The 15,659-nt window shown below is 41.5% G+C and overlaps 3 protein-coding genes across 3 annotated transcripts; all 3 read right to left on the bottom strand.

Moving 5' to 3' along the window:
* Nucleotides 1-290: 290 nt before the first annotated feature.
* LOC147039149 (ubiquitin-conjugating enzyme E2 D3-like) lies at nt 291-3,255 on the bottom strand. Its single transcript, XM_085904711.1, has 7 exons — nt 3,043-3,255; nt 2,386-2,449; nt 2,110-2,141; nt 1,875-1,952; nt 1,410-1,515; nt 1,220-1,313; nt 291-1,143 (listed from the first exon to the last, which is right to left on the bottom strand). The coding sequence occupies exons 1-7, from the start codon at nt 3,064-3,066 to the stop codon at nt 1,098-1,100; spliced, it is 444 nt and encodes a 147-aa protein (XP_085760837.1). The 5' UTR covers nt 3,067-3,255; the 3' UTR covers nt 291-1,097.
* A 442-nt stretch (nt 3,256-3,697) lies between these two features.
* ipmkb (inositol polyphosphate multikinase b) lies at nt 3,698-10,737 on the bottom strand. The gene is made up of 6 exons (XM_085904708.1): nt 9,280-10,737; nt 7,718-7,803; nt 7,551-7,647; nt 7,299-7,471; nt 6,835-6,916; nt 3,698-6,764 (listed from the first exon to the last, which is right to left on the bottom strand). The coding sequence occupies exons 1-6, from the start codon at nt 9,509-9,511 to the stop codon at nt 6,061-6,063; spliced, it is 1,374 nt and encodes a 457-aa protein (XP_085760834.1). The 5' UTR covers nt 9,512-10,737; the 3' UTR covers nt 3,698-6,060.
* Nucleotides 10,738-10,863: 126 nt separating this feature from the next.
* Nucleotides 10,864-15,500, bottom strand: naglu (N-acetylglucosaminidase, alpha). The gene is made up of 6 exons (XM_085904706.1): nt 15,000-15,500; nt 13,735-13,882; nt 13,522-13,668; nt 13,235-13,320; nt 12,569-12,825; nt 10,864-12,187 (listed from the first exon to the last, which is right to left on the bottom strand). The coding sequence occupies exons 1-6, from the start codon at nt 15,410-15,412 to the stop codon at nt 10,974-10,976; spliced, it is 2,265 nt and encodes a 754-aa protein (XP_085760832.1). The 5' UTR covers nt 15,413-15,500; the 3' UTR covers nt 10,864-10,973.
* Nucleotides 15,501-15,659: the final 159 nt, after the last annotated feature.

The following is a 15,659-nucleotide window of genomic DNA, read 5'->3' as shown; positions in this document are numbered from 1 at the left end:
CAGGTGCGCCGACGGATGTAATTGGGAGAGAATCTCCAGATTTGTTTCTATTTTTTCAAAATAAAATCGTACTCATTTTTGCTAACTTTGCGGGCTCGACTGGGGCTCGAGCGTCTTGACCTGAATTAATTGATTGTCGATAATATATATATTCTTCTGTGCGACCCGTTACCAAATGACCGCGGCCCGGTGGTTGGGGACCACTGCAAGTGGATCAGCAAAGCTTTTATATTTACACTAATTTTTCATTTTCAAAGAGGGGGGGAAAAGCTTTCAAGAAAAGTTTGAACTGGACTGTACCATTCTTTATTTTAGTACAAAATTTGCCATGTTGGCGTCAAACGTGAGAATTTGTACAGGAACAACAACAACATAAAAAGATTTTCACACTTTCTGGAGTTTAGATGAATCAAATCAATCGAAATGTCAATACGATTCAGTTACACCCCTTAAAATTGAACTCAAAATCTGATCTCTTATGTTTGAATCATTAAAAAAAAAAATCTCAATAATTCTGGAGGAGACAAGCCACTTTTTTAAAATGGCAGCTTTACAATGATTTTCCCAGATTAGTAAAATAAGTATACAGCACTTTTTAAAATACTGTAAAGAACCAGAAAACGATGAGATGATTTTGATGTTTAGGGAGACAGTACCTGTTCATTCTTCCATTCAGCATACAGGAAGTAAAACAAAATGAAACTACGTTCAAGTTAGAGGAAAAATATGAGTTTTAGAAATACAGTCAAGTTTAGAAAAGCTAATTTGGCATTCCTCCTTGTGCCTGAATGGCAGCGTGTGTGTATATGTATATATTCTTTTCTTTTTTATTTTTTTTTTATTTTTATCAAATGACAAGAATGCTACATAGCAGTTTCTGATAGCTGGTCTTAAAGGAGAATTCAAAATGACTAAAAAGCACCAAAACACGCTGCTTTACTTTCAGCTAGGAGCCTCATGATGAGATAAATGTCATTGAGTATTGTTGATTGGAGGTTATTCAATTCATAACGATTTTTTTTACAGTGTTTTGTGACTTTAAAAAAAAAATAAAAGTAAAGGAGGAAAAAAACATGTTTATAATGCAACTGTTTTTGTTACATGGCATACTTTTGGGTCCATTCTTTTGCTACTTTGTTGTATCTGAAGAGAGAGAAGAGGAGGAAACATTAAGTTCCACATCAATCCAAAATGGCAGACTTTGGATGTGCGTACTAACTTGTCTTTGTCATTCTTGTACATCTGTGCTATATCTGGAACTAAAGGGTCATCCGGGTTTGGATCACACAGCAAAGAACATATGGACAATAGCACTGAAAAAGCCACAAACCACACATAAATATATATAAATGTATCTATATATCCATCCTCTCTCTCGTTGGTCACCATATGAGGCAAAAACTACAAACCTTTTGACACAGTTAGTGCGGGAGACCACTGCGATCGTAGAATGTCCAAACAAATACTCCCATTGCTGTTGATATTTGGGTGATAAATCTTTGTTGTAAACGCTACCTGGAGAAGAGAAGATGGTATTAGTAGTTAATAAGTCACTGCACTGAGCCAAGACAATGTTATTTTCTTGTTTGCTCGCTGCGCTGTGGCAATATTTACTTTGGCCACTAGATGGCGTACTTGTCAGTATATTACAGCATGAATATTGATCATCGTAGTTATTTAGGAATTGCTGTCACGTTTTTTACAATTTATATGCTTGTTTGTCAGGGAGCCGAATTATGCTACTTATCCCAAAAAACAACATCAAAATCATTTTGACCAAGATAAGCAATGGCACTTCACCATTTTTGTATTAAATGTGAATTCAAAAGATGTTTTGTTGCAATCATTTGTTGAAAATGATCAATGCATCTCACCTTTGGTGGCTTGAAGGGGTAGTCGGTGGGGAAATGAATGGTGAGGAAGAAAACACCTCCTTGATAAGGACTGTCCCCCTGACAGGATATGTGAGAAATTGCACAACTGGTTAGACATTAGAAGTATGATATTAAAAGTGACGCATGAGGAAAAACTACAAGCAAAAGTGATTTGGCAACTGGGCTGTTTGATATGTGTCACAGCCCAGTTAAGAAAAATTAAAAACATACTCACCGGACCCATTATTGTCGCCTGCCAGTGAAACACTGAAATCAAAAAGGAGGAGACAAATATAAAAGCAGAAGAAACCTGGAAGTGGCTATGCCGACCTTAGTCCGACAAACCAAAACAAACCGCTGATAATCTAGTGGAACATCTGAAGTTGAATACCAACGTCATAAGATTGTGTGTGACCTAGCCTTAATAGCACGCAAGATGGAATATGAGATGAATAACCAACAAGTAAAATGACCATTCCCCCTGTCAATGAACTGAAAGGTGTTTACTCACAGTCATCGCTGACAGGTCCAGCAGAACACTGTGCTGGAGGGTCTCTTTGCAGGTCCTGCAGCTCCTGCTCAACAAAACACAAATGCTCCTGTCACTCATTCATTTGAGTATTTATGTTGAATGAGTTTTGAAGAGTTCATTGTTGATCAATGATGATTCCAGGAAATGTTCTGATATCTGCATCGTTTCAGTTTCTTCGTAAAGCTCTACTTGACGTCACTTATTGGCAATTTCGGCTTGAAATAAACACAACAATGACTACATTGTACATATGTTGATAGTAAGACGAGGCTTGCAAAACCAGCTTATAGTCGTTTACATAGCACTATTCAGAACATGCAAGCTTCCAAAACATGATGGGAGATACCTAAAGCTTGATTTTCAACTTTGCTAGCAAAAGTGGTCCAACAGGAACGCTTGCAGGTATGTCTCAATTGTGCTTAGCTTAGCAAGCTAACCTGAAACTTTGAAGTTGTCATTGTCTGCCTCGTTTATTTTTGCAAGTGTCAACAATCATAGGGTTTGTACAAGCGTTACTGAGTCCCGCCGAAGTTGTTTAAATGCAGGGAAAGCGAGGAAACACGAGCAACAGCAACTTTGTCTAATCATTAGCCTTCGATGGTCCATTTATCTGCCGCTAGCAAGCTAGTCAGTTACCTTATTTATTCTCTTCAGTGCCATGTTGACTGGTGTAGCCGAACTTCAACCAACTTCGTGTGACTTTATTCGTTTTAATTTGGATAAGAGTGTCACGATCAGTAATTGTAGTTCATTTCCTTGGCCGGCAGCCGGTTTACGGTTTGTGCATTTATGAGAGCTCTTTTGTTTCCGCCTTCTGTGTTTACGGTGGGTGGCTGGCAAGGCCGAAGGGCATCATGGGAAGTGGAGTTTACACACAGCTCGAATCAAACACTTTGACGTTTCATTGTGATGCAGGCCTTGGCGTTTCAATTGCATACTTGCATGTTGTCTCCAAGAAACCAATGGAAGCCTACTTGAGAAAGAAAGAGTCCAAATTCTGACAGGAAATGTTTTCATGATCACTTTTTGGGATCATTTTATGACGTAAGATAAATGCACACATCAACCTCATGATGTTGTTACAGTGCGTGTATTGGTTATCTCTGTGAAATTGCATTTCCAGCAGATAAGTCAAATTGTCTGCAATTACAGTGTGAGATCATGCTCATTTGGGTAAATGCGGTGAGATGAGTTAGACGCTTCCTCAGGATGTTGTTACAACTTATTTATCTTATTTAAGCAGTAGAAGAGGACTGCGCCGAGGCCAAAGGTACCAAGTTCATATTCATGTAGAAACTAAAAGTTTATTATATTCAACACACCATCCCTAAAATTGACAGTTTGGACAATACATTTTTTTGAAGCACAAACATAATGTGATATCTGCAAAAGATGTATTCAGATGTGATCGTTTTTATTGAATGTTAAGTCAACAATTTATATTCATGGAAAAAAGTGCCTGCTTTAGTACCAAAGCCTGATTATCAGACTTTACACACGGGTTACAAGTTGCATTACTGTCATTCAACAAAAATATTTGATTCATGATTCCCTGTGTAAATCTGTATGATATGACATTTGTTAGCTTACAAGCAAAATGAAGCTGCCGGAATGAACGAAAGATGATGTTCAAAACACAAAATAAGTCATTGACGATACATATGGCAGTTACAGGAAAATAATGCGTGTAAACATGAAATAGGACTTCAAAAAATATGATTCTGATCACAAAAAAAGAAATATACTTTAGTCATCTAAAGTATTCTTTAGTATTTAGAAACAATTGCAAACAATTCAGTTCATTACGGATCAAATAAAATGTATAATGCAGCCTGCCATATTGAAACACAATAAGGAGCCAGTTATAGTGTCAAGAAACGATTAGCAGCAATTTAAAAGAAAAATTAAAACTAAACAAAAAAAAAAAAGCGTTATATTCTTGGTGAGACGACCAACAAGATACAACAAAGTTAAAGAACTGAATTTGAAGGAGTTTGAGGTTGTTGTTTTTTTGGTGCCCCTTTTCACTTTGGGTTGCATCATTCGTCCGTCAATCATTGCATTTAATTCGATTAATATCATCCAATGTGTGTGAAATATTTGCACTGTCAGTCCATTGACCAGGCCCGAAACTTCTCGAAAAATGACACAACTCTAAATGGGAGTCAAACAGGACAGAAAAGGTAGCCATGACTTCCAACATGCATCCAATGCCCAAAACAAGTAACGCAAACAAACCAAAGGCCTTTCTTTGCAGTCTTTCTCCATTCACGTCCCATTGATCAGGTCTACAATCTTAAAACTTGAACTTATGATCTTAACCTGATACCTTGGATCAGAACTAGGCGCGAAGCCTCAATGACACGACGATGACACGACATGACAAAGCCACGATTGTCGTCGATGGCGATAAACCGTTGACGTGGACTCAAACACAGCACGAGGATCGTCTGGCTGGCAATGGCATGTATTCTTGGTGTTCAATACCTGAGTTACATCCCTGTTGACATTGGATTCAACAAAAAGACAACATGACACAGCCACAATGTCAAGAAATCGAATGGCATTTTTAACGAAGGAGGACGACATTCAAGCAACTCAAGTTCCAGTTGGGAGAGTTGTTGGAAATCCACTTTACACTGAAATCCAGTTCAACGAGAGGATTTGTATTTTTTCAGGGTCAATCAAAGTGCTTTCTTGGATTCCAAATCCATGCCAGTATTGCTATGGTAACCTAATGTCGGATGGAAATAACGGCACAAGCGGAAATGACACATCACTATACAATCTTGGCTAATATTGACATACACGGTAACACTAGAGTTATTTATGCAGGTTAGAACTTGGAAAGACACTTACCTTTTATTACTCATTATTTCAAAAATAGAAATTCCCTCAAAAACCGAATGTGAATGCTGAGAGATGTTTACGCACCAAAAGAAATAAGCAAAAATGCCAGTTCATAATAAAAGCTGATTTATGTTAATATTCCAGAAAGCATTCTTGTGGTATACAAATAAAATAAAATAATAATAATACATCTCTTCCAAATTCAAATGGAATCGAAGAGTGTTTTGGGGGGTGGGACAACTTTTTGGGGATGGAAACATTTGTTTTTTTTTACCCATACTGCCAGTTTAGCATTTTCAGTTTTCATATTTGTCAAAAAGTGTTTGGGAAGTAATCATTTTTAAGGTGTTTTTATAAAAAAAAAAAAAAATAATAAAAAAAAAAGTCATATTTTGATGCGTTATGGCAGTGAAAGCTTCTCTCAGCATCCACACCATTCAGCACAAATCCAAAACTGCTATAAATAGTATCAAATAGTTACTATGGTAAAAACAATACAGAAAAATCTCTGGCTCACTCAGGATTTGAGATGTTCTGATATACAACACATACCTAACAGTTATTTTTTTCTCTTCTTCTCTCAGTGGGCTCAATATAAAAATAGACTTGTCAAATCCAGTGCATTTCAAATGGATTACGGGCAAAGTGGGCTCACATTTTGGAGTGTACCCAGCAACTGATGGCAGAGGGTCCAAATGCCTTCAAGGGATTGCTTCCTGCATGGAACCTCTGTGAAAAACCAGAAACGTGGACACATCACACGACCCGTCTGGGTGGTTCCGAGAGCGGACGGCGAGGACCATTCTAAGCGTCGTCAGAGAGTATCTGCTTCAAAACGCTCAGCAGGTGCTTGAGGCCGTAAATGTAGCCGTGATCGGGGCTCTCGCTGGGAAAAACGTGGGCAAAGTCGATCATCTTGACCTCCACCTGCGCGTTGCCTTGGCTGGCCTCGCCTCCACCTCGCACGGTATCCGCCTCTCTGCCGCCGCTCTTGTCGCTCTCTCTATCCTCCCCCTTGCCTTCACGTTGGGATTTGTTTCCGTTTCCGTTTGGCGGTTGCCGGGACAACCACGTGGAGTTGTCTTGCTCGACGGATACCGGTTGGCACGGCGGCGTCCCTAAAGTTGCGGCGTCTCGGCCGCTACCTTGAAGGCGAGTCTTGGGGCGAAGTTGGAGGCCGCCTTTCCTGTGATTGCTGAAAATGGAGTCTCGGGCGCAACGGCGGGGCTGAATGTTGTTGTTGTTGTTGTACTCTGCCATCTTTTCATTCTTGTCCCCGACCTCCCGGCTCCTTTCGTCCTCGCCCGCGGCGGCCGGGCTGTCGGCGGCGATGAGGCCGAAGGTGCTCGAGGAGGGGATGCCCTCGTAGACAAAGAGAAGAGAGCTGGCGTAGAAGACTAGCTGACGCTGAGACTCGAACCAGTGGAGGATATTCTGTACTCTGCGAATGCTGGCTACTACGGCATCCTTCCTCAGACAAACACCGTTGTGGAAGAATTTCGCCAAGCCTAGAGACGACACCATGTAAAGTTAGGACTTGTTAGGATGACAGAAAATAATGATGACACACAAACATACCATCTTTAATGGTGTCCTTCAACAGTCCCCTTCCATAGTGCTGGTCAAATGTGTCAACAGTGTCAGTGGACAGCTTGTAAACCTGTCAGGGGGGAGAAAAAAAAAAAAAAAAAAAAAAAAAAAAGAACTTAATGTACTACACATTGAATGAACATTTTGCACTGTTTGTATACTGAGGCTATCTTAAAGCAAACAGGATATGCTAACGATACAAACAAACGGAAGGGAACGGAAACAAAGTGATAAATGTTTTCAATATATTTCACTTGCATCCTTATAAAAAGATAAGATGTACTATCAGTCTTTCCTGGACACTCCCACCCACGTTGATCCAGTAATCAGATAATATCATGGTGTGTCACTTGGCACGCATCATTCTGCATCTATTTCTGATTTGAAATCAGACAAATGTTTTAAATATGGTGTTCTTCAACTAATCCACTATTTGAGACTTCAGAACTGACCCTCATGCCAAGGACCAGGAAACCTATCTCCTCCATGAGTGGATATTTTCTGATCTGTTGCTCCCTTTTCTCCTGCGAGGCGAATGGATCGTAACTCCGCTGGCCCAGCTTCACATCCATGATGCACGGCTTGACGAAGTGTCGAGTCACATCTTCCAGCTTCATGTACAGGTCTGAGGCGGTAACAGGCACAGACAATCTTGACGACTTGTATTGTATTGTACAAGCAGATGTGCAAAATGACTTCCGTACCATTAGGTGCATCAGGAGAGGACAAGGTGCCGTAATATTTGGGGAGATGTGTCTGGAGCTCAAGAAGACATGGGTCACAGCAATCCTCTGCATACACCTAATCACAAAAAACAACCCAGCCAAATAGAATATCTTTCTTTTTTTTTTTCCATGCACATTAATATTACCATGCTGTAAAATTGCATCTCCCTTGGTCCTCTAGGTGGAGGCTGCAGTTGCTTCAGGACTGTTCCATCAGGATGCTGCAGAATGCCTTCAACAAACAAAGTAGTTCAGAAATATTGGGGGAGCGGCACGGAAAATGGATGGATGGATAAAAGATAGTTGCTTAGTGCTCAATTTGATTTGATTTTTTTTACACTTGCATGACATTTGCGCTACAAACGGTTCTATTTGGTTGGTTTCTTTTTTTTTTTTTTTTTCCTCCTCCACAGCTTGTAAAATAAGACACAATATATCAAGTTGAATGGAGCCAGCCTGGGAATGTGTGCTCTATAATGGGGCATGGAGCCTCCACCAGACTGCAGCTCAATGTTTGTGACAAAGCAACATATTTTCCTTTTTGATCCCGGGTGACGTGCATAGAAATCGCTGTGCAATATTACTATGAGCGAGGTATGAGTAATGCAAGCAGCTGCTGGGGGGAAAAAAAGTGCTTTGATTACTCCTACGATTAGAACTACATGCTGAAAGACTGTGTGGGAAGAAAATGCAGATCTTTAACATATTCTGGATATGTTTGAGATTAAGTTTACATAGGAACCGCGGGAAATGATTTATTACTTTATGGCTTCAGTTGATAACACTTACAATGGGTTTATTTTACTAAAAGTAAAAAAAGAAAAAAGAAAACTTGATGGCTTTATTCACATTATTTACAGTATGCAACTACACTCCAAATGTATTGAAATATTTGAAATCATAGTGTGTGTTTTTTTCCCCAGGTTAAACAAGGGATACAAGACATCAAGCGGAAGTCCAAAGGTAAGCATTGATGGCTTTTCCCAGTGCTATTAAAAGCTTGATGAAATGAAATGACTTTAGGTGCCCATTCAGTCATGTAGAACATGACAAATATCCTATATGCAGTCTCATATTACATTTCTTTACATACCAAAGCAGTAATAGCGGTTTTATTGTTTATTTTTCAATTTCAACTGGCGCTTCAATCAATCTTGAAACGGCCCTACGTTGGATTCCAATTGAGCAAGTTTGAACAATGCCTAGCGCCTATGGCGGTCAATGTAGTATATGTAACAAACGAGCAATGGGAGGAGCACTTATTGTGTTCAGTCAGCAGCTCTACAAGATGAGCAGGATTCCACTATTTGTTCAACACAGCAAAGCCTGCTTGATGTGAGCTATGGGTTAATGATTAGGAGTAAGAGCCAGCTTAGAAATACAACAAGATAAGATCAAATCATGCTGCTTTGTTTCAACAGGTAGCAAGACCGCAGTTCATAATAAATCATAGGACATTTCTCTTGAAATGAGGTGCCAAACCATACTTGGCTAAATTATGAAACCACATTTTCGATTTAGTACGCGTGTTTGTCTGCGTCACCTCATTGCTCTAAAGATGATTTTCTGTTGAATATGTATTTCTATAGGATGAGATATTGAGTATGGATTGGTCCATTTTTACCAAAGTTTAAAAAGTCCTAACCTTCTTCAAATACTTCTTGCAACAGAATTGAATTCACATTTGGGGGGGTGCACCTGTACTTACCCACTTTATCCACTCCATACTTGTGACCTGCGACCTGATGTGACAGCGGCACGCAGCCATTCAAGTGAGCCGGTCCTTGTGTTCCAATTGTCCGGTGAGCGCTCATTTCTTTGGTGGAGGCAGCGGGAGAGATGCACGGGGTCATGTTGACCCCCACAGCGGAAGTCAGGTCCAGTCTACCGAGAGCTAAAGAGGACTCCATCATCACTTGGTGATGGTGACTTGCTGACATTTGGGAGAAACGACGAGGCCCAGTAATCTTCGTCCTCAAGCAAAATACATGTATTTCTTGAAAGTCACCGTATGGATTCACATACTTATTACGTAAGCAACGCCCTGGATGCAGTTGCAATCAAGTGTTTGGGCGTGAGGTTGTCAAGTCTTTAGGGAAGTGCTCCAATCCAGACGATAGCAAAGACACAGCGGCTCCGTTCGCTCCTTGCGACTCCCGGTAGCGACTTGAGGGACGTAGGGCAAAAGCGTTATCCCTACTGTGACCTGCTGTGAAGCAGAGCTCCCGAGGCGCGCTGATTCAATGATTTTCATATCTTGATCGGCAGCATAAATACAATCTGGCCACATCCCACTTCCTGACAGCGTCGATCAAAGGTGAACCGTGTACGATTTCCGCTGAGGGATTTCAAAATAAAGGCATGCTGGGATCCAAAACGACGCGAATGAACTAGTCAGTAGCAGCGGTTACATCATATTGAGCCATTCCGATTGGGATATTGACTCGAGTCAACGTCTATATAAAGTCAAACTATCCCATTTCCAGTCAACTTGAGCTATTTACAAGAAGCCCCGTTCCTCTTTTCACATGGAGCTGTTGAGTCTTGTGGAACGCGATCTGAACTTTTGAGTGGTGTGCAGCTCCCATTAGCAAACCCGAAAGCAGACTACACAAACGTAGAGTAAAACGTACCGGAATTACGAAAACGCTTTCGTCCAATTGCAGATTCCGAAGAATTCCAACAGTCAAAAATGAGCAAAACACTCCAAATGAAAGTATTTTTGATCAAGAGGGCGAAACACGACAGTCGTCAACCATTAATTCAGCGTAAACGCGTGGGACACAGCATAGTGTTGCATTAGTGTTGGCTCGGGAGTGAACGATTCGTTTAAAAGAACGAATCCTTTCAGTGAACGAGAGTGAACAAATCACTCCACTTTCCGGGAAGTTTAGACCATGATTTTTGATTATTTGATTTATATATATATATATATATATAAAAAGGGTCAGTGTGTGTGTGTGTGTGTGTGGGGTTGATTTGTTGAACAATTCGTTTGAACGAATATTTTGAGTGAACTGATTCTAAAGATTCAACTCACTTAAAAGAACTGGAATGCACATCACTACTTCGAGTGACGATATCCAATGTCAATTCCGTACTGTCGCAAAACATGTTTTCACTCCTTTACGGCAGCCGTGAAAAATATTTATACCAACCCCCCCAGCAAACTGTCATCTCTGGAATGTGTATTGCATACATTTGACCTGCTTTCCTGATGGCCAGAATCAAACATGAATTAATTTTGTTTCAAATAAAAGAACTCAGCATTCCAAAAGATGGTGAATTATAATTTGACAAGGGGCAGGCAGATTTTATTTCTATTTAGATTCTGTGTCCATGTATTTTGTTGGATCATTTTCCTCATTCTTCGTTGATCAAAAATGTAGTCTCTGTTGATCATTAAAGTCTTTTCAAGGTTTTCAAGGCTAGTGGGTAATACTTTAGGAAGATCCTACGGGTGATCTCGTACGTGTCACCTTGAGGCTTTGTGGGGTACTTTTGACCATTATAAATAAATCCCTTTTCTACCTGGAAGACGGCCTGGTTGAAGGCATCTTGCTTAAATGGCTGTCCACTGTCCAGACACTCCACCAGCGTTTGGACAAAAAGGCCCCATCGTTGGGCGTAGTAGTCCTCCATGAGGCCTCCCCACTCCTTGCTGGCATAGTCGTGGATTTCACCATTGGGGCCCCACAAAGTCAGCTGGTTCCTGGCATTCATATCATAAAGCTGGGCCTCCTCCTCATCAATGGCTAAAGATTTGGCCCGCTCCAGCCATTTTCCCAACAGGAAATTCCCATCGCTGCAAAGTAAACGATTGAGTTCTGGCAAAAGGTCGTATATGAGCACCCCTGCTGAAACCAGCAGTTCTGGCAACTTTTGTTTATGAAAGGCATCGGCGATATCCAGGTAGAACTTGGTGGTTAGAACTTGTAAGACCTCCCGGGTGACATCCACCAGATCGTAGCGGAACGTTTCCTTGGACATAAGAGAAGGAGCCGCTTGGATGAGGAGTTTCCACGCTTCCAACAAGTCGGCGGGGTCGTACCAAAGGTCGGTTTGCATGCGCAGAGAAGGCCGGCGCACCAGCGGGCTGTGGTTATGATTTCGATAATGCGGCACGGTGCAATTGTAGACGCTGGAAAACAGGAGTCTCCACGCGGCGATCAGACTCTCTTGCGTGGTGCCGTAACGACGCAGAGCATACAGAGACGCCCACTTGACCAAGTTGACGGGCTCCTTGCGCCACGCCAGTTCGCTCATGAATTCGTACATGACGGGATTCTGCTCGATGCCCTCGGGCGTCAGACCCACGCCGACCATGGTGGAGTTGGGGAAACGCGAGGCTTTGAAGGGCCCCCGGTTGACGCTCTCCACTGTGCCAAAGAGACCGCTGTTGCCGCCAAAGTTTTGCAGCATGCACCAGATGAAAGGCTGTCCGTAGAAAGACTCAGTGGAGGAGAAAATTGGCTCCGTCTCCGCAAACAAATCCAGCACGATCATCCGTCCAAGTGGCACGCCGTGTAGTAGGGCCTGGATCTGGGCAGGCTTCCAGAAATCGCCAGCGCTAAAGAACAACCAACCCTGCATCAGCCAAACTGCCTGAGGATCAACTATGGAGACAAAAAAAAAACATTTTCATGAGGAACAAGAAAGGGACTGTTCGACAACATGGGTGAAATGTTGAACTCAGTAGGGGACTTTTGGAAGGTTTTGTCAACTGGGAGTCCCGAAACTGGGACAATTAATTGTACTTGAAAATAACAACAAATTAACATTGGCTATAATCTTACAAACTAAAGTTCACACACTCAAGCCCTTTTTTTTCCCCAAAGTTCCAGTTCAGTTGAGCAAAATACAGTTCCAAATGGTTAAGCATGACCTGTTTTTTGGAAAGCGCTTTGTTACCGCCAAAGCCGTTGTGAAAGCACTTTATTATTATTATTATATGATTCTGGCACATATAGCTGCATCCCAGAAAATTGAAAACTCACCGGCGGTCATTGAGGCAAAGACGGATCGACTGACTGCTGACAGGTAAGCGGGCTCTGAGGAGGGCGGAATCATCTCATTGAAGGTGTCCGTGTTGTAGATGTGATCTGTCCCAAATTGTTTGATCACCTGGGAGAGATAGAGGGAACCAATCCGCAGGAAAAGCGGGTCCCTCGGGTCCAACATATAGGAGCAGGAGAAGCTGCAGTTGAAATGAGACCAAGGCCCTAGTCTTGTTACATTTGCCTCTGGATGCAACCTGAAATTTAAAAAAAAACAAGTTATAGAACATACTGGGGAAAGTCAAAAGAAAATATGATAAATATGCTAAGCTTTTATTCTGAATCGGGTGCTTTTATTTTGAAATGTGCGGGTGGCTCAACCGAGCAAGCGCAGCAACTTAGTGCAAGTTTTCGACTTCTCAAGCAACTAGTTTCCTAAAAAGCAACTATAGTAACAAATCTAAAAACAGCTTAATAAAATACATTATTACCATTTTAATACATGTAAAAAGTCTACACACCTCTTTTATAATTACTGTGCAAAAACACGGGTACAATTTTTAAAATGTTGAATCATTTTTTTACAGTATCTAAAAATGTAACAACGATAGTACTAAGAACTGTTCACAATGGCAGAAAAAGATGAAATCTTTTTTTTTTTTTAACCTGAGGATTCCTTTGGGGATGTTCCCAGAGAAGGCTGGCAGCACTGGAATCATCCCAAATGATCTCATGCGCGCCAAGATTTTAAACTGCAAAAAAAAAAAAATATATATATATATAATAATAATCAGGAATTTTAATCACAACGAACCCAGTAGATGTTGCTGTATGTTAAATATAAGTTCCAAACATAGCTGTAAGGGCAAAACGTTTTAACCCTGTACTGAACACTACTTTTTATCCATCACATTGATTTGTATGTTTATTGACGAAGATAAGGGTCACAGTACTTGGAGGGTCAGCTGGTTTACATGCCAGGATTGCGGCAGAGGTCCACCAAACTTGAACATGTTTCCCATGCGGTTCCAGGCCAGAAATGCCGGGCCGGCAAAGAATTCTTCCACTTCTGATTGGTTTAAACCAAGAGCGCGGTAAACCTAAAAGGTGCATTCCAAACATTTGACATTGAAGAGACCAAGATGAAGAAACTTGTTTGCTCCTACCTCTTGCCACAAGGCCTCTTGACCAGTGAAAGCCAATGGAAGATTGATCCCATTAAGTGCCATCCAGTCAATCTCCCTCTCCCACCTTGGCCAGTCCCACCACACGGACGAATAGCTAGCGGTGCAGACATTCTGATAGTAGCGGAACCTGGACACAGAGCAAAGGTCATGTCAACGCAAGATGCTGAATCTTTCTTTTTACTCATCGTTGACAATAAGAAAGCCCCTCCCTCCTTTGTCAGAACTTGTCAGGGCACCTCTGATGATGCCGAAGCCTTTGAGCGGCAAAAAACGGTGACGTACGTCAAAGAGAGAGAAAGAGGGGCGCTGAGGACCACAGGAATGTGGGGAAATTGCTACAGGCTGCAAAAGTGGACAATCAATAGGAAACCCTGGAACAGATTCCATTTAGTTGGAGATCTTCCACTGTATATTCGATCAAATCTTCCAAAATGGAGATGTTCAATAACCCCAGACACCTAGAATGTAAGCAATTAGCTTTTCACTGTCAGAAAATTGTTCCCTTCCAGTACCCAAAGTCAACTCAACTTTGACCTTAAAACAAAAGCTACATCATGGCACACCACACTATCAGCGACTCCCCGAGGACAAACAAGATTTCTAACGAGCCCGGGATGAAAAGCATCAAGTCGGTGATGGGAAATCAAAATAGTGGCACACTTTGCTATGCTTCACATGGCTTTTTCAGTCTGTGCACATGACATAACTGGGGTGAGCTGATGCGGCTCTAATTTACAACAGTTAATTGAGAGAAATGCTCCTTTTAAAAAGGACATAGTGAACAATCAAACACAATGAGTTACAATGCTCTATTTGTCATGCACCCATGTGTTTTTATTATCATCTTCTCAGTTGCAAAACATTTCCATGATAGAGCTGATAAGAGTGGCACCGACCAAACGTGTTGCTATCAAGATTTATATATATTTAAAAAAAAAAGGTGCTGCGTAAAGTGCAAATAAAGAAATACTTTTGATATGAAGCCTCGAAGCTAATATGAATGAGCTGAAAACCTGCTGTTTCATTCTTTTTTTATTTAAAAGCATTTTCTTTCATTGCGTTAACTACGACCAGTTTCTAGCAACAGCAAATCCAAGTTATCAGTCAACTACTGGTCTTAGTTACAAATGATTAACACAAGCCACAAGGTCAATCAAACTTTTTATTTGGCATCCGTCTGTCTGTCCGTCCCCATGCACGTGTGGGTGTGTTGACAGAGAGAGGACACGGCTCGGGTCACTGACCTGTGCTGAGTATTGATGCGGAGGACACCGGAGACTTTGGGAAGAGGACGGGGCAGATCCAACTGATCACCGGACCAGGAAACGTGACAATTGCAGAAATACTTCAAGTAATTATAAAGCCCCGAGGCCACAGACACTCCAGTGTTGCCCGTCGCGACTATCTTGTTGTTTCTCGTGGATTTCAGCTCACACACATCGAGGCTGTCGTTGGAGAGGCTCCTATTCACCAGGATGATGAACTCTGTGGATCGGTTCCCCAATAGGCGTCTCAACAGCCCGACCACAGCTCTGCCCTGTGTCTTGTCGCTGGCTTGCGCTTTTAAGTGATCCAAAGATGGAAATGGACATGTGGCGGTCACGCACAGGTAGAGCACGACGGCGACAAGCAAGCTGCAATCCTTGCCGTGTGACATTGCGATCCCACCGCAGCTCAGGTTTAAAAACAGGACGATGGCTCCATTCGTAGTTAACCAGGAAGCGTCGCGTTCCCGAGGAACTTTGAGCCAATCAGAACAGTTCTTGCTTTTTTTGTCAAAAATGAGGCTACTGGATTATTATTCTTTTTTTTTTAAATGCTGTTCATAACATTTTATATGACCTTTTCTTCAAGTACCTTGCTTCTATTTGTTAAACTTGAATGGAATCATGTCTTTTTATGGC

This window comes from Syngnathus leptorhynchus, chromosome 22, assembly GCF_054491065.1.
Source record: "Syngnathus leptorhynchus isolate UIUO chromosome 22, UIUO_Slep, whole genome shotgun sequence".
Lineage (NCBI taxonomy): Eukaryota > Metazoa > Chordata > Actinopteri > Syngnathiformes > Syngnathidae > Syngnathus > Syngnathus leptorhynchus.
Note: the sequence above shows the minus strand (reverse complement) of the source record. Positions and strands in the feature narration are given on the sequence as shown.

What these genes read in the sequence shown, in the direction of transcription:
- ipmkb (XM_085904708.1), bottom strand. Translation starts at nt 9,511, where the DNA reads ATGTCAGCAAGTCACCATCACCAAGTGATGATGGAGTCCTCTTTAGCT. An exon ending in AGATGCAATTTTACAGCATG is followed by an intron (nt 7,648 to 7,717) that starts GTAATATTAATG and finishes TTTTGTGATTAG; the next exon opens with GTGTATGCAGAGGATTGCTG. An exon ending in GAAGGACACCATTAAAGATG is followed by an intron (nt 6,765 to 6,834) that starts GTATGTTTGTGT and finishes TGTCGTCTCTAG; the next exon opens with GCTTGGCGAAATTCTTCCAC.
- naglu (XM_085904706.1), bottom strand. Translation starts at nt 15,412, where the DNA reads ATGTCACACGGCAAGGATTGCAGCTTGCTTGTCGCCGTCGTGCTCTAC. An exon ending in AAGAGGCCTTGTGGCAAGAG is followed by an intron (nt 13,669 to 13,734) that starts GTAGGAGCAAAC and finishes TGCACCTTTTAG; the next exon opens with GTTTACCGCGCTCTTGGTTT. An exon ending in CTTTGCCTCAATGACCGCCG is followed by an intron (nt 12,188 to 12,568) that starts GTGAGTTTTCAA and finishes TTGTCTCCATAG; the next exon opens with TTGATCCTCAGGCAGTTTGG.
- LOC147039149 (XM_085904711.1), bottom strand. Translation starts at nt 3,066, where the DNA reads ATGGCACTGAAGAGAATAAATAAG. An exon ending in AGGCGACAATAATGGGTCCG is followed by an intron (nt 1,953 to 2,109) that starts GTGAGTATGTTT and finishes ATATCCTGTCAG; the next exon opens with GGGGACAGTCCTTATCAAGG. An exon ending in ACCCCTTCAAGCCACCAAAG is followed by an intron (nt 1,516 to 1,874) that starts GTGAGATGCATT and finishes TCTCTTCTCCAG; the next exon opens with GTAGCGTTTACAACAAAGAT.